At 54.2% G+C, this 17,305-nt stretch overlaps 1 protein-coding gene across 2 annotated transcripts; it reads left to right on the top strand.

Annotated features, from left to right (window-relative positions):
* The first annotated feature begins 2,945 nt into the window (after positions 1–2,945).
* Positions 2,946–12,588, top strand: ASL (argininosuccinate lyase). 2 transcript variants are annotated; one of them, XM_036826883.1, is made up of 17 exons: positions 2,946–3,037; positions 3,259–3,313; positions 6,512–6,622; positions 6,940–7,023; positions 7,284–7,340; positions 7,487–7,584; positions 9,024–9,101; positions 9,189–9,266; positions 9,659–9,711; positions 10,080–10,142; positions 10,332–10,446; positions 10,588–10,672; positions 10,789–10,848; positions 11,089–11,172; positions 11,976–12,056; positions 12,215–12,321; positions 12,400–12,544. In XM_036826883.1, the coding sequence occupies exons 2-17, from the start codon at positions 3,302–3,304 to the stop codon at positions 12,542–12,544; spliced, it is 1,311 nt and encodes a 436-aa protein (XP_036682778.1). In that variant the 5' UTR covers positions 2,946–3,037; positions 3,259–3,301. The 2 variants fall into 2 exon arrangements, with proteins under 2 accessions (XP_036682778.1, XP_036682777.1); XM_036826882.1 differs by having other exon boundaries at positions 2,998–3,037; positions 6,428–6,622; positions 12,400–12,588.
* The last annotated feature ends 4,717 nt before the right edge of the window (positions 12,589–17,305 follow it).

Here is a 17,305-nt window from a genome sequence, read left to right as displayed (position 1 = left end):
AAAGTGGAGCCTAGAGAGACAGAGGACTTTAGAGTTCATCAAAAAGAGTAACAGGGAGAAGAGAACTGTGAAGATCTACCGAGGGTTCCCTGCGAGTATTCAGTGGATTACTGATTAGTGCATGCATGTGAGGAAACTATCTGAGTTTGGGGAAAGAACCATCCAAAAGGATCAAAAAGAATAGTGCCTAGTCCTACCAGCCAGACTGGGAAAACTCATAATTCACTGGGTAGAGTATTCAAGAAGGTCTTCCCTTATTAGTGGGGAATAATTAGCTCTAGACTGCGCATTGCTTCTGACCTAAGAGATAATGAAAAGCAAAACCCAAAAGAATCAAACTGTTTCCAAGTAACTTAACTGCATCTCAGAGAAAAGCTCAAAAAGATTTATAGGAATACAAAAATATCCAACACCTAACAAGATAAAGATCTCATGTCTAGCATCCAAAAATTTCTAGGTATGTAAAAAGACAAGAAAATATGAACCATAATGAAGAGAAGGATTAATAAATCAGAGAAGGATGTTAAAAGTTATTATAACTATAATCTATAGAAATTGGCTCATGCTGATATGGAGGCCAAAAAGTCCCCAAATCTGCCATCTGCAAGCTGCAGGACCAGGAAAGCCAGTGGTGTAATCCGGTCCAAGTTCAAAGGCCTGAGAACCAGGTATTTACGCAAGGGAAGTGAAAGCATATGTCCATAGAAAGACTTGCACATACAAGTTTTATTTGTAACGACCACAAATTGGAAGCAACTCAAAAGTCCATCAACAGGCAGCTGGATAAACAAATTGTGGTATATCCATAGAATGGAATATTATTTATCAATAAAAAGGAATGAACTATTGACACATGTACTAACATGGATAAATTTCCAAATGATTATGCTGAGTGAGAAAAGACAGATCAAAAAATATAATAATTTTATATATATAATAATTCCATGTATATATAGAGAGAAAATGTAAGCTAATCTATTGTTACAAGCACATTAGTGTTTTCTTGGGGATGGATGGGGACAGGCAGGAGGAGGAGATTATGAAGAGGGTAAGGACAATTTTGGGTATGATGGGTACATTCACTATTTTGATTATGGTGTATTTTCATGGGTGTACCTATGTCAAAATATATCAAATTGTACACTTTAAATATTTGTATATTATTGTGTATCAATTAAATCTCAATAAAGCTGATACATACATCATATATATGTACATATACGTACACACACACACACATCCATACATATCCAGATTCATGAGGCTTTTAACAGTGAGACTGTGAGCATTTTTTAACACTTCCCCAACACCCTTTCCAGCCTCAATTCATTTGCCAAAGGGTTTGATCCCTGTACGTTGCTGGGTATTCAGGAATGTGACCTCATATTTGCAAAGTACCTCTGGCTTTGACACTTGACCTCCCAGGAGAGGATGTCAGGCCTCAGACACTAGCAGGTAGATCCCAGGGGTTTGCCACAGCACTCTCTCAGTTGTCAGGACCACATGACTCACAGCTGGTCTCAAGGGCTTCCCTGCCCACCTAGGGGCCTGCTGCAGCCCTGTTCTGGGACTGTTGTGGGAGAAGACAGGAGAGGTTGGGAGGTCACAGAGATAAAGAGGATGAGGCCTTGCTTTCAAGGAGCCCACAGTTGGGTGGGGGAGAAGACCCAGAAGCCACAACTACTGTGCTCCCAATTCAGGGAAAGACTGCTAGATGCTTCTCCAGGATCGCATGGGAGCCCAGAGCTGGACACCTGGATCAGCAGGGAGTCTTCCCAACGTTGATGATGCTTGGCTCGAATACTGACGGATGAATGGGAGTAGCAAGACAGACAGTGAGGGAAGGCATTCCAGGCACAGGGAGGAGCATTTAGGAAAGCTTGCAACAGCCTGATGCAACAGCCTGATGCACTCCACTCTTGAGTGAGGGCTAAAAACCTTCAACCCATGAGGTATCCCAGCTACTGGTCCCTTCTCCCCTCCATTCCACCCTCAATACTGTTGCCAGAAGTATCTTTCTAAAAAAATTTTGGTTCCCTCAATTTTTAAAATCTGTTGGCTCCCTATGACCTATGGGAGGACCATAGGTCCTATCAAGACCAAACCCTCTCGTCTGACATTCAAGGCGCTTTACAATCTTACCCCAACCTACTTCCCACCTCTCCTTCCCACCTCCATTCTAAAGCCCCTGACCCTTTGTTATAGCCACTCTTGGCTTCCTGTTCTGCAAGCAGGCCATTCACTTTCTGGCCTCTGGCCTCCCGGACTTTGCCCAGGCTGCTCCCCCCCGCCCCCCGCAGGGAATGTTCTAACCCCCTTTTTCGCTGAGCTAACTCCCTTTCATCTTCCAAGACTCAACTCAGTGGACATCTCCCCCAGAATGTGGAACTTCCAGGGCAGAAGTTCAAGGGCCCCTAAGGCCAGAACCCCGCTGTCTATTTTGTTGAATAATTAGTTAATTAATCGCGTCAGGGAACCCTTCCCTGAGTACCCCAAGATGGACGCCCCACTCTGCGCTGCCCTCTGTGCCCCCTGCACGCCTTATCCACGCTTTGTTAGAGCTTCTTGAGGCAAGCATCATTTCTTATGCTCACTTCCTTTTCTTCAGTGTCTAACTCTGTACCTACCACAAAGGAGGTGCGGGTACGTGTTTTTTGAATGAAGGAATGATCGGGCGTGGCTTTTCACCTTGTGTCTCCTGTGAGCCCGCCAGGCCCGGCCCAGTGTCCTCTATCCCTAGCCCGGGTCTCCCTCCAGTGCCCGGAGCAGTCTGCAGCCTTGATCACTGCCGCCCTGGCACCACCCTCACAGTCCCTACCGCCTCCCTAGGGCCGCTCAGCCCAAAGCCGCTCCGGAGACGGCTCCGCCCACAGCTGGGGTTGGAGGGCGGAGGCAACGCCCACCGGGCCGGGCCGCCTGGGATTGGTGCGGCCGCCGATAGGAGGTGGGGACAGCGCCGGGCTGCTGTTGACGCTCTCCCGGCTGGAAAAGTCCAGCCCCGCGGCCGTGGAGAGACGCACTGCGCGGCCAGGCGGTGGTAAGTGCTCGGCGGCCGGACAGGCTGGACGGGCGGGACTGGCGGGACTGACGGGAGCGGAGGACGCAGAGGACCCGCGCGAACGCGCTGGGCGCTGCCCACGTCCGCCTCCGCCACAGGCTGCGCTCCGCCAAGGGCAGTGCCCCAACCCGGAGCCGGCCCCGCCCGGGGTGACACCGCCCGGTGGCCGACGAGGTCGTCAGTCCCGCCCTGTCTTACAGACCCGGAGGACCTAGGCTCCCGGACGGCAAGGAACCGCCCAACATGGCATCGGAGGTAAGTGGGACCTCGAGGACGCTGGTCCTCCAAGCCTCCAAACGAGGGGGAGGGGCGCCCTGGGCGCCAGTCGGGACAGTGACCTGCGCACGCGATCTCCCCGAGCCAGACCTGCCGCCCTCCATCCTCCTGGTAATTGTCCTCGCTGGCTTCAGGCAGTGGGTACCCCCTGGCGCACCTGCCAGAGCCCGAAAGAGAGCTTTGCCCCAACTTCCCGGTGTCCCCACCACCATCTGCTCTCCCCCGTCCCTCACCCCTCCCCAGGCAGCCTTTGTGGAAAACGCACCAACCCACACTGCTGGGGAAGGTGGCCCTGACCTGACCGTGATCTAGGCGGGGTAGGAAAGGTGTGGCCCACTCATTCAGCACCCTCACCTCTTCATTCCTTCCTCCCCGCCCCCTGCCCCCTGTCCTCCTGTCAGTCCCCATCCTGTGCCCCTCTCCTACCATAGCAGTTGTCCCTGTGTATCAGAGTACACAGGACTCTTGCGTGTGCTAAGAGCCAGGAGGTAGGGGACCGTGCCGTGTGGCCCCAGGACCTGGTGGCTTCCTCATTGGCCTCTCTCCCTCAGAGCCAGACGACTCCTGGGTTCTCTTTCTGACTGAGTGGCAGGAGTCTGAGGCACAGGTTCCTTTCCTTGGGCCTCAGTTGATTTACCCGGCAGATGGGGATAATATTAGCTGTCTGCCTTCTCTGTAAGGTACTGGATCATGAGGTCATTGCTTTGAACTCTTCAGGTAAAAGGGGCTGTTTGCTTGATGCCAGAGAAGGGAACCCTGGGGCTGGGAAGCAGGAGGTGTGGGCTCCAGTCCCTCCTGGCCCCCATTAGCTGGCAAGTCACTTCCTCTCTGGGCCTCAGTTTGTTTATTGAATAAATGCGTTAAGACTGTCTGCCCTGCTAGCTTCTGGGTCATGGTGGAGGGCCCGTGGCAGGGCCTGGACTTTGGAGCCAAACAGACTTGGCTTCTGAAGCAGTCACTCGACCTCCCTGAACGTCTTTCCTCATTTGTAAAATAGGGGTAACCTCATAGGGGGGTGTAAGAGCATCTGGAGAATGCCTGGCACAGGGCGAAGCAATAGTAGGTGCTCAATAAATCATGGCTAACGACACTAAGAGGGACAACGCCGGTATTTCCCGTGCGTTCTAAATTGGCTGTTGCTCTTTCATCCCAGCCCGAACCAGTGTCCCTGTCCCCTTGCCCCAAAGGGATCCTTCTGACCCAGATGTGCCCTGGCTCACAGCAGTGCCCTCTCCCACCACCTCGCCCCTCCCTCAGTGCCCAGGTGGTGGCACGTCACTCTGACATCCTCCTGGGGTCCTTTTAAGACTGCCGGCAGGGTAGGAGCTTGGCCCCAATGCGGAGTGGGCTGCCTTCAGGAAACCAGGGCGCCAGGCGACCTCTGCTTGCCCCAGGCTGTCCTGTGGGTTGGCACTAATTGGTTTGGCTGCGGCCCCACTTGTTAAATAGTTGTTATTACTAACAACCCACGAAGCGAGTCCAGGGGCCTGCTGGGGGAGGTGATGACAGGCCCCTGGCTGAAGGGCAGCCTGCCTCCCCATCCTGACTCGCTGGCCCTGACCCTCTGGCCCCGGTGGTCAGGACCAGGGCCCCACGTGGTGCTTTGCTGGAGATCTAGGCTTGGCGGGGCAGCAGGGGGTAAGGGGCAGGTCCAGCTCAAAAGGCTGAGTGGGGGCAGAGGCTACATCTGCAGGGCAGAGTCCTCTGGCAGCCAAGGCTGCTGGGCACTGAGGGGTCAGCTCACAGCCTGGGGCCAGAGCACGGTGGAGGTCCCGGGGGTGCACACAGGAGTGAGGAGTGGAGCTAAGGCACACCCTGACCCTGGCAGCCCTCGGCCCCTCCCTTAGCAATACCTAGAACTTACTGAGTACCAGGCACTGTGCTATGTATGCAGTTAGCTTAATCTAATGGCTTAATCTAACAACTCCATCAGATAGATGCTATTATTATTTCTATTTTATAAAGGGGCAACCCTGAAGGTTAGAGAGGTAATATAACACCCCTATGGTCAGGTGGCTAACTGAGGTCTGGGACATTGCAGGGAGACAGAGGAGAACATATGTCCCCAGTGGCCACTGTAAACCCCCCTCCACAGAAAAGATGCCAGTGAAGTAACATTCCCATCTCCACCCCGGACCACTCCCCTCCTGTCCTTGGCTCACTGGGCACGAGGACTGCCCCTCAGGGGTTCTGTGCTCCCTCCCCCATCTGTCCCATGCCCAGACCTATGCCCTCTTTCAAAACAGAGGTGTCTCTGTCCCATCCCTCTGCCCTTGGCTCCTGGGGGGCAGAGGGTCAGCTAGTGACCTCCTAGAAGGCCAATGATAACGGGTGTGTCCGGGGTGCTCTCCAGAGGAGTGGGGGGTTGGGACCTTAGGCCCCACCCCAAGCTGGGGGAGGGAGATGCAGGTAATTTGAGACTGATGGGGCCCCTCAAGTGCCTCCTCACCTGTCCCTGCAGCAAATGTTCAGAACAGCGGAGCCAGCAGAGAGGTCCTGGTGGCCTGTGGGGTTTAGAGCAGGGCTTCGACTTCCGGCTGCCGAGGTGCAGTCCGGGCTCTGCCACTCTCAGCAAGGGCAAGGTACAGATCTGCTCTGTGCCTCAGTCTTTCCTCTCTGTAGCAGGATAGTATTGGTACCCAGTTCACAGCGTTGCTGTCTGCATGACAAGCAAATAATGGTGCCTGGCAGACAGTGAGAATGCGACATATGTTAGCCAGTATTATTGTCATTATCCCTGGTACATCAGAGCTGGATTCCAGAGTGACTTCTCACTTTGGTCAGTGGCAGGAAGGGTCCTAGAAGTTCTGCTCTGGTCTCAGGGGTGCCTGCCACCATCTCCCTGGAGCAGCGCCCCATGGTGGGAAAGAACCTAACTTCAGTGTCCAGCCAAGTTCCCACATTCACTCCCTCAGTGACTCTGGGCAAGTTCCTAACCCTCTCTGAGCCTCAGTTTCCTTATCTGTCCAGTGAGAATAACCCTGCCCGCTGGCTCCCACTGCCGTCAGATTTGATAACTCTCCTCAGGGCCCTTTGTGGGAGGTACTGTTCTCAAGCGGGGAGGAGACTAATTGCTCGTGCCCTCCTGGCCAGAGCGGGAAGCTGTGGGGTGGCCGGTTTGTGGGCGCAGTGGACCCCATCATGGAGAAGTTCAACTCGTCCATCACCTATGACCAGCACCTCTGGGAGGTGGACGTGCAGGGCAGCAAGGCCTACAGCCGGGGCCTGGAGAAGGCGGGGCTCCTCACCAAGACCGAGATGGACCAGATACTCCAGGGCCTGGACAAGGTACTCTCCACACCCCCAGGCCCAACCCAGGGTCCCTCCCTGTGGTCCCAGGCTTTCACCGAATCCCCGAGCAAGCGCAGGCTGCGGTATCATCCCAAGCCTGTCCTCTCCCCTCGTAGTGATCATATGCCTAGAGAGATGCCCTTTAACCACATGCTGTGCTGACTGTCTCTCGTCGTCCCTTAACGCCCCTGTGGTCCTGTGGCTCCTGAGCAAACATGCTCTTGGCCTGTGATGCTCCTCCGGGGGGAGCGCTGCCAGGACTCAACTGCTGATGCCCGCCCACCTGACCCCCGTGTTGCTGCTGTCTGCTACAGGTAGCTGAGGAGTGGGCCCAGGGCACCTTCAAACTAAACCCCAATGATGAGGACATCCATACGGCCAATGAGCGGCGTCTGAAGGTGAGGCCACCCCCCACCTCACCCCCCGCCCCTGCCCCTCCCCTCTCTGGGCCGCTTGGAGCATAAGCGCCATCATTCTGTTCCCTTCGTCACTGGGACCTCAGAGCAGGAGGCCTGAGCAGAGATGGCAGAGATCGGGCAGAACCAGGGGACCCTGGGGCAGGGAGGGAGGGCCACAGGCTGGGGAGGCTGTGGCCTGGGCTGACCCCACTGGGCCACAAGCAGGCAGACCCCGACTGCGTGCCTCCCTCCACCCCCAGGAGCTCATCGGTGAAACCGCAGGGAAGCTGCACACAGGACGAAGTCGGAACGACCAGGTGCCACCAGCCTGCCCGGCTCCCCGCCCTGGGCCTTCCCAGCCTTGGGGGGTCCAGGCAGCAGAGCTGGGGCTCAGCAGCGGTCCTGGCTCCCCAGGGAGGCAACACATCTGTGGTCCCTGAGTGCCACATCCTCCTCCCAACAGGTGGTCACGGACCTCAGGCTGTGGATGCGGCAGAACTGCTCCACGCTCTCTGCCCTCCTCCGGGAGCTCATCAGAACCATGGTGGATCGGGCAGAGGCGTGAGTGTATGGAACACCAGGTGGCAGAGAGGGGCACGAGGGCAGCCAGGGTCTCTGCTCCCCCGAGACAGGCAGCCTGAATGCCAGACCTAGGTGGCAGGGGTGTTGAGGGTAGGGGGCCAGGCTCTGGGGTACAGGGGTACAGTCTGGAACTCCTGGACTGAGTGAGGCAGAGCAGCCAGGAGCAGGGATTTCTTGCAGCATCCCCGACCCCCAGCCAGCCCAGCTCAGCAGGCAGGGGGAGCTCACCCTTTGAGGGTTCACAGGCCAGAGGCTAAGGCACTAGGCAGATGGCCCGAAGCCTGAGGAAAGGGGCCAGCTTGCCTGGCAACCAGAGTCACTCCTTGGCCTGCCTGTGCCCATGTCCCCCGTCCCCACACAGCATGGCGGGCAAAGGACAGAGCTGAGGGCTGCCCCCCGCTGGCCTCATCCGAAGCTTTGGCTTCTGTGACATGACTGATGAGAAGTCTCTATTTGGTGTCAGAGACAGGGTTGACCCCTCCTCTTCCCCAACTCCCTGTGACCCCTGTTTCACTGACTTCACTGGGGGAAAACAAGGGCCCCAAAACTGTCATTCTCGGGGCAGGGTGGGTGTTGGGAGGATTAGGGAGTGACTGCTAATGAGGACAGGGTTTCTTTCCTTTTTTTTTGGCTGCGTTGGGTCTTCATTGGTGCACGCAGTGAGCAGGCTTCTCACTGCTGTGGCTTCGCTTGTTGCAGAGCACGGACTCTAGGCGCGCGGGCTTCAGTAGTTGCAGCACGAGGGCTCAGTAGTTGTGGCGCACAGGCTTAGTTGCTCTGCGACATGTGGGATCTTCCCAGACCAGGGATTGAACCCGTGTCCCCTGCATTGGCAGGCGGATTCTTAACCACTGCACCATCAGGGAGGTCCCAGGGTTTCTTTCTTGGGGTGATGGTTGTACACTAAATGTACACTTTAAATGGGTGATTTGTATGTGAATTATATCTCAATAAAGCTGTTTATTTAAAAAAATTAGAACCATCACTCACAGCACCTCTGCCACCGCCCTGCCTACTTTAAAGTGCCCCCAGCTATTCTGGGCTCCTCTGGAGCTCCTCTCATGCTCACAAACTCAGCCTCTCACTGCCAGGTGGTACCTGCCGTGCACCTCCCCTCCTGCCCTGGCCCCTGCCCAGATCTGCTGCCAAGGTGCAGAGGCCCCAGCTGAAGGTGTAATCTATACTTGGTCCTACGCTCACCCTCTGGACGCCCCACAGCCATGGCCCAGTCACAATGCCCCACCTCCTGACCCTTCCCTTACCCCATGTTTGTCCCCAGGAGATCACTTGGTCCCTTGTGCAGGCAGATCCTTGGTGAGCCTGCCCTGCTCTTCCCTACAGGGTCGCAGGGCCCCAGGCAGGCCTCGCCTGAACCCCCTGAGCCCCTCAGGCTCCCTGCCGCTACTCTTCCCCCACAGGGAACGTGACATCCTCTTCCCAGGGTACACACACCTGCAGAGGGCTCAGCCCATCCGCTGGAGCCACTGGATCCTGAGGTGAGCGGGCAGTGATGGAGGGGCGTGGTGGAGGGGAGGGGCCCAGCCCAGGCTGCCCTGACCCTCCTGCCTCCTGGCTTCCCACAGCCATGCTGTGGCACTGACCAGAGACTCGGAGAGGCTGCTGGAGGTGCAGAAGCGGATCGACGTCCTGCCCCTGGGGAGGTGAGTGAGGCCCAGTGCTCCAAGGGCGGAGTGGCTGCCACACAGTCAGCGTGGTCCTTGGGCTTCCAGAGAAGAGGAGGGGCCGGGGAGGGCGGAGGGGGCAGAAGCCAGGCAATCAGCCTCCCTAGCCACGGTGGGAGGGGGACCACAAATGGACCCTCAGCTCTAAGGTGGGGACGATGAGTGTGTCACAGCCAGGCCAGGGCTCTCCAGAGAGCCAGCCAGCTGCTCACATCGTGCCGTTTCCCCTGCGTGGGGACAACTCTCTGGCACCCAAGCTGACCAGGCCGCAGCCCTGGCAACCAGAGCTCGGCACAGGTGTGCATGCAAGTACGTGCCAGGGCGTGCCTGCCGGGAGCCCCGGTCACTCAGATCCCCTCCCGTCTCTGCAGCGGGGCCATCGCAGGCAACCCTCTGGGTGTGGACCGGGAGCTGCTCCGAGCAGGTGAGGCACCCTGCCCCTCCTTTCCCAGGAGACCACCCTCTGCACTTGCCAGGTCTCACAGACACACACCTAGAGAGGGCAGGGGTCGGGTAAAACTCTGGTCTATTATCGATGGACAGTGAGGCTGGAGAGGCAAGGGGAGGCCACGGGAGAGGTGCGTGGTGCCGGGGAGACTCAGGGCTCCCGCCTCCCTCCTGGGACCTGTACCAAAGACCTTCCCAACCTCCTGCCCCTCCCTACCACTCCTCCCTGAGAGGGGGTCGTGGGGGGTGGGGCTGGGCAGCCTGGTTGGGGGGTGGGGGGGGAGAGAAGGCCCCTCCTCGCCCTTCAGCCCAACCCTGTTGCCTTCCCCTTCCCGAATTGGCCAGAACTGAACTTTGGGGCCATCACTCTCAACAGCATGGATGCCACCAGTGAGCGAGACTTTGTGGGTGAGTCCTGGGCGCTAGCCCGCCCGCCCTCCAGGGCCAGTCCCCTGCAGTGTGTGCTGCCTTTGTCCCCCGGCCCTGCCTCCTCTCCAGCTTCCTGCCACCCCCGTATGGCCCACCGGACCTTCTCCAGGCTGGGTAAGGGGTGAGGCCTGGTGACCAGACAGCCTGCTCTCCCTTTCCTCCCACAAGCTGAGTTCCTGTTCTGGGCTTCGCTGTGCATGACCCACCTCAGCAGGATGGCCGAGGATCTCATCCTCTATGGCACCAAGGAATTCAACTTGGTGCAGCTCTCAGATGCCTACAGGTAAGGCTGCGCCTGCCCTCCCCCAGCTCTGCGCCCACCAGCATGGCTTCTTTCCACCTCACCCCAACCCCTGGGCAGAGCTGCCCAGCAGACCAGCCAAGGGGCACCGGAGCCCCTTCAGCCCCGGCATCTTGTCTCTAGCACCGGAAGCAGCCTGATGCCCCAGAAGAAAAACCCAGACAGCCTGGAGCTGATCCGGAGCAAGGCAGGGCGAGTGTTTGGGCGGGTAAGCAGGGCAGGGAGTTGGGGCAAGGCCTCTGCGCTGAGCCGGAGGGTCCTGAGGGCAGGTTCAGGACAGGCTCCGAGGCCCAGCCTCTTGATCCTCACTGTCCCTCCCCTTAGTGTGCTGGGCTCCTGATGACGCTCAAGGGACTTCCGAGCACCTACAACAAGGACTTACAGGTGCGAGGCTGGGCACCCCGTTGCATACGCACCACATACCAATTCTCGGGGTCCTGCCTCATCTGGGTAGGGGCCCCACAGAACTGCCACCTCCTGTCCTGCGCACCCAGCCCTGGGAGTGCTCTCCTCTCCCTTGGTGCGGGGTGTACAAGGTGCTGAGTGTTCCCAGTGGAAGGCAGTGGGGCGGCCTCACTGGGGACCGGGCTACTGGGCCCTTACCTCCTGCCACGTGCCTCCCAGGAGGACAAGGAAGCCGTGTTTGAAGTGTCCAACACCATGAGCGCCGTCCTCCAGGTGGCCACTGGCGTCATCTCTACACTGCAGGCAAGACACGCCTCTTCTCCCCGAGGCCCCTAAACTCAGGGCTGGGATGCCAGGAGGGTGATCTTGAGAGGAGGCAAGCGTGGGTGGGTCCAGAGGCCGTGGGGCAGAGGGAGGGGGTATGTGCTTGTTCCTGCCCTGGGAAGAGCGAAGAGACACACTGCAGTAGAATGGAAGTGGGTTAGACTCAAGGAGCCCCATCAGCTGGCCTGGCCAGATTTCTTCTTTAACCATTTACTGTGGGAAATTTCAGTATACAACAGTTGAGAGGCTGTATCATGAACCCTTACGTACCAACACTCGGCTTAAACAACAATCAACCCATGGCCATTCTTGCTTCAGCTGTCTTTACCCACTGCCCCCTCCGCCGTTGTTTTTAAGCAAATCCCCCTCATCATTTCATTCCTAAATAGTTCAGGATGTGTCTCTAAAGCAGTGGTTCTCAAAGTGTCGTCCCGAGATCAGCAGCATCAGCATCACCTGAGAACTTGACAGACCTGCAACCCTAGGCCCCCCTCCAGACCTGCTGAAGCAGAGACTCTGGGTTAGGCCACAGAGATCTGTATTCATTATAAACCCTCCAGGTGATCCTGATGCTAAAGATAAGGAGGCAACCCCAGCAGCAGAGCTAATAATTATCAATAATTATGAAATGATGGTTCAAGCAGAGAAAGCAGAAGAGGGTGGGTAAGAGGGGATCTGCCCAAGGCAGGGGACTTCCTGGCTGAGGCGGGGTAGGCCTTAGGCTGGCAGCTCCAGGACCAAGGGCCCCCCAGATTCACACTCGCCTGGCCTGCTGTCCCCAGATTCACCGTGAGAACATGGCACGGGCTCTTAGTCCTGACATGCTGGCCACTGACCTCGCCTACTACCTGGTCCGCAAAGGGGTGAGTGTGGGGCGGCCAGGGTGGAGGGGCGAGGGGGCGGGGATGTTCCTCAAGCTGGGGGTGGCGGTGGTCATGGTGGGGGGCGAGCGCCGGCACCCCCATCAGAACAGGGAGCTCAGGAAGCCTGCGTCAGCACCCCTCTCCCCCCGCGCCCCCAGATGCCATTCCGCCAGGCCCACGAGGCCTCCGGGAAAGCTGTGTTCATGGCCGAGACCAAAGGGGTCGCCCTCAACCAGCTGTCGCTGCAGGAGCTACAGACCATCAGGTGCGCTCCCCTCGCCTCGCCTCCCCTCCCCTCCCCTCCCGGAGGCCAGCCTGGGCCCACCCCCTCCTTTCCCCCCAGCCCCCTGTTCTCGGGAGACGTGAGCCACGTGTGGGACTATGGACACAGTGTGGAGCAGTACGCAGCCCTGGGGGGCACCGCGCGCTCCAGTGTCGACTGGCAGATCGGCCAGGTGCGAGCTCTCCTGGGGGCGCAGCAGGCCTAGAGCCCTCCCCATGCCTCTCCCAAATAAAGTGGGCCCGAGAGGAGGCTGTGTGTGTTTCCTGCCCAGCCTGTCTGCCTCGGTGGGTGGGGATGCAGTAGGGGCCACAGAGGAAGTGGAGGAACTGGACACGCATGGCTAGAGTCAGGGATGGGGAAGGGGGGAGGGGATGCGCATCGAGCCTCCACCCTGCGCAGGCCCCACCCCCTTCACCGCGGGCCTCACAGTGACTTCCTGCCTTGGGTGTCTTGGCGGGACTGGCTTCCTGGGAGCCCTGGTGGGAGCTGATGGGCTTGGTTAACCCAGTAAGCCCCTGTCCATCCCCCTTCCTTCCAGTGTCCTTCTTAGGCTGCCCTGCTCACATTCTCCCCTTGCTTAACCCACCCTTCCCCAGACCATCAGGGTCCTGTACCCTCTGAGGGGAATGGTGTATCTGGTGGTAAAGTCGGTCGTCTGGCTAGCATGTGATGCCAGGCACTAGGTGAGCTGCATACACAGGTAAAGAAGACGCTTCCTCCACCCTGAAGAGTAACGTACAAATTCCCAGACACTAACCGTGAGGTGAGGGCCACGGACAGGTGGTGCCAGAGGGGCCTGCCCGTGCTGCAGTCAAGGGAGGGACGGTCTCACTGAGTCTGCAAAGAGCCCGAGGCCAGGCCTAGGACATGGTAAGTATTCAATAACGGTGGGTGCCCAGAGCCAGCAGAGATGCAGAGGCCTCGTCTATACAAATCTCACCAAAATCCTGACAATAAAACATAAATTTCAGACGTTTCTTAACAACAAAGGTAAGCAAGCTAAACACAAAGAATAACTCCTCCTGAGCGATTCTGGGAGCAATGAAAAGACTTTGTAAGCTAAAGAACCAAAACTCCAGCAGTGGGGACACTACACCAAATTCCGCAAAGGGTGAAAGCTGTGGGTCACACATAGAATCTTCTAGAGTGGTGGTTCTCAAAGTGTGGTTCCTGATTATTATCATCATCATCTTCAAACTTGTTAAAAAGAAAATTTTCAGTCCTCACCAAGACCTACTGAATCACATTCTGGGTGGGCCCAGCAGTCTGTGTTAACAAGTCCTTGAGGAGATGCTGACGTGTGCTTAGGTTTGAGAGCCACTGATCTTCAGAACCTTGTTACACAAAGTTGCTGCAGACGAGCAACATCAGCCTCCTTGGGCCCCTGCCCTGACCTGCTGACTCAGAATCTGCAGCTCAACAAACTCACCAGGTTATTCTTGTGCACATTTAGAGTCAGAAGTGCTGATCTGCAGATAAACAACAAGGACTTATTGTATAGCACAGGGAACTATATGCAGTAACTTGTAATATCCTATAATGGAAAAGACTCTGGAAAAAAAAAAAAAAATATATATATATATATATAAAACGGAATCACTTTGCTGTACACCTGAAACTAACACAATATTGTAAATCAACTATACTTCAATTTTTAAAAATAAAAAATTAAAGAAACCCAGAGGGGTCAAACAGAAACAAAATTGTAGGATTAAAAAAAAAAAAGTGCTAATCCAGAGAATGCCTAAAATCTAGTCTCCAAAATGAAGGAGGGCCTCAGCCATCCAACAGCAGACAGGATTAAAATAACTAATACATTTAGCACAAGGAGAACTGGAATAGAGGGAGGCAGGAAGTTGCTGCAATGCCTCCCTCCATCTCTACCGCCTCCATTGAGGGGGCACACCCCAGTCTAAATGGGGACTCTTTCCAGACAAACCTGTTAAAAGTTCCTCCTTAATTGAATTGCAGTCAGCCTCGCTGGGCTTCCCAATCATGAGACTGGCCTGACCAGAAGGAATGGCCTGTCCTAGCTAAGGAAGGGCAAGAGTTTGTGCAGCTTTTCTCCCAGACTCTGTCCATACATGACTGAGCTACTCCCCACATCTGCCTCTTTCTGTTCTGCTACAGACTGGCTACATACTTTCCTCTTGTCTACTGTGTTTTTAACCTCAGAAGCTGTTTACACCAAAGCTCAGTGTGACCTTGTATTGATTTCCTATTGCTGTAACAAAGTACCACAAACTTCATGGCTTAAAATAACATAAGGGACTTCCCTGGTGGCGCAGTGGTTAAGAATCTGCCTGCCAATGCAGGGAACACGGGTTCGAGCCCTGGTCCGGGAAGATCCCACATGCCGCAGAGCAACTAAGCCCGTGCGCCACAACTACTGAGCCTGCACTCTAGAGCCCGCGAGCCACAACTACTGAGGCCCGCACGCCTAGAGCCCGTGCTCCACAACAAAAGAAGCCACCGCAATAAGAAGCCCACACAATGCAACGAAGAGTGGCCCCCGGTCTCTGCAACTAGAGAAAGCCTGCACGCAGCAATGAAGACCCAACGCAGCCAAAAATAAATAAATAAATAAATAAATAAATTTATATATATAAAAAAAAAACACTTTTATAATTCTTGAAGTCAGAAGTCTGAAGTGGGTTTTTTGTTTTAATTTTTTTCATTTATTTTTGGCTGCGTTGGGTCTTTGTTGCTGCGCGCAGGCCTTCTCTAGTTGCGGCGTGCGGGCTTCTCATTGCAGGGGCTTCTCTTGTTGCGGAGCACGGGCTCTAGGCGCGCAGGCTTCAGTAGCTACAGCACACAGGCTCAGTAGTTGTGGCTCGAGGGCTCTAGAGCGCAGACTCAGTAATTGTGGCGCACGGGCTTAGTTGCTCCGCGGCATGTGGGATCTTCCCAGACCAGGGCTCGAACCCATGTCCCCTGCACTGGCAGGTGGATTCTTAACCACTGCGCCACTGGGGAAGTCCCTGAAGTGGGTTTTATTGAGACAAAATCAAACCTCAGCAGGGCCATGCTTCTTCCAGAGACAAGAGGAAAATCTGTTTCCTTGTCTGTTCCAGTTTCTAGAGGCCATGTGCCTTCCTTGGCTTATGACCCTTCCTCCATTTTCAAGGACAGCAATGTAAAATCGTCAAACCTCTTTGACCCTCTGCTTCCACTGTCACATCGTTTTTTTTTTTTACTTTTTATCGACGTGTAGTTGAATTACAATGTTGTGTTAATCACTGCTGTGCAGCAAAGTGACTCAGTTATATATACATTCTTTCTCTTTTCCATTATGGTTTATCACAGGATACTGAATATAGTTCCCTGTGCTATACAGTAGGACCTTGTTGTTTATCCATTCCAAGTGTACCAGTTTGCATCTGCTAATCCCAAACTCCCTCCAACCCTCTCCCATCCCCCGCCCCCTTGGCAACCACCAGTCTGTTCTCTATGCCCCTGATTCTATTTCTGTTTCACAGATAGGTTCATTTGCATTGTCACATCTTCTGACTGACCTTTCTACCTCCTTATAAGGACCCTTGTGATTACATTGGATCCACCTGCATAAACCAAGATAATCTTGTCTCAATATCCTTAACTTAATCACATCTGCAAAGTCCCTATTTATCATGTTAAGTAACATAGTTACAAGTTCCAAGGATTATTATTCAGCTTACTACATTCTGTCTGGCTCTCAAAGATTTATGTCCATCCCACATGCAACATACATTCACTTGATCCCAAGGTCCCCCAAAGTCTCAACTCATTACAGCATCAACTCAAGTTCAAAATTTCATCTAAATCTCATCAGCTCAAAAGTCCCATATCTCATCATCTAAAATGGGTATGACTGAGATTCTGGGTATGATCCATCCTGGGGCAAAATTCCTCTCTATCCATGAACCTGTGATTGTGCTGAGGATTAAATGAGTTCACACACAAAAATTCAAGACATAAGTTATCTACTCACTTTCTAAAGTAAGATGCTGGTTTAGGTACAGTATAACAGTTATAGACATTTCAATTTAAAAAGGAAGAAAATGGGAATTCCCTGGCAGTCCAGTGGTTAAGACTCAGCACTTTCACTGCCATGGGCCTGGTTTTGATCCCTGGTTGGGGAACTAAGATCCCACAAGTTGTGTGGCGTGGCCAAAAAATATAAATAAATAAATAAACAAATAAATAAAAGGAAGAAAATAGATAACACAATATTGTAAATCAACTATACTTCAATTAAAAAAAAAAAAGGAAGAAAATGGAAAGAGAAAAGGAGTCACTGGTTCCAAGCAATTTTGAAATCCAGCCTAGCAAACTCCATTAGGTTTCAAGGCCTGGAAATAATCCTCCATGGCTCTCAGCTCTACCCTCTGGACGTGCACCTCTGGACCTGCACCTCCATCCTCACAGTCACCACTCCTTTTTCTTGAAGGGTAGCACATGTTTGTAGCTGAGTAACATATAAGCATATTAGCATATTTCCTAATATTTTGAGAGAACTTTTAGACCTTTCTTTAATTTCCCCCTCTCTTGTTCCTTTTAGTCCTTGCCGGCAGAGTTTTTGCTGATATAACATCCTCAAGAACTTTGTGGGTCTCCTGTGTATGTCACAGGACACTTCACTGGACAAGAGAGTCCTCTTTCCTAGATAATCCCATCTCTATTCCTGGCTTCTGCTGAAATATCTGGAGGGATCCATGAGTCATGTGCCAAATCTCTTAAAGAGCACTCTTAACAGGATACTCTGGCCTTCTGATCCTTTCCAGGCAGTAGCAAAAGTTTGTCCAACCACACCCTAGGCTTTCTCTCTAAAGCATGTTTTCCTGACAGTGAATCTCCTAATTTTAGCATCTTTTTGCAATCTAGATAGGCTGAGCATTTCCCAAATCATCAAGGCCTGTTTTCTTCTTGCTTACCAGTTCTTACCTCAATTTATGTCTTTATTCTTGCATTTTATACTCAAAGCTGC

Source organism: Balaenoptera musculus, chromosome 15, assembly GCF_009873245.2.
Source record: "Balaenoptera musculus isolate JJ_BM4_2016_0621 chromosome 15, mBalMus1.pri.v3, whole genome shotgun sequence".
NCBI lineage: Eukaryota > Metazoa > Chordata > Mammalia > Artiodactyla > Balaenopteridae > Balaenoptera > Balaenoptera musculus.
This window is presented reverse-complemented; position numbering and strand designations above follow the sequence as displayed.

Excerpts from the sequence above, each read along its gene's own strand:
- ASL (XM_036826882.1), top strand. Across the intron at positions 7,341-7,486 it reads GACGAAGTCGGAACGACCAG|GTGGTCACGGACCTCAGGCT; the intron begins GTGCCACCAGCC and ends TCCTCCCAACAG. Across the intron at positions 9,267-9,658 it reads GACGTCCTGCCCCTGGGGAG|CGGGGCCATCGCAGGCAACC; the intron begins GTGAGTGAGGCC and ends CCGTCTCTGCAG.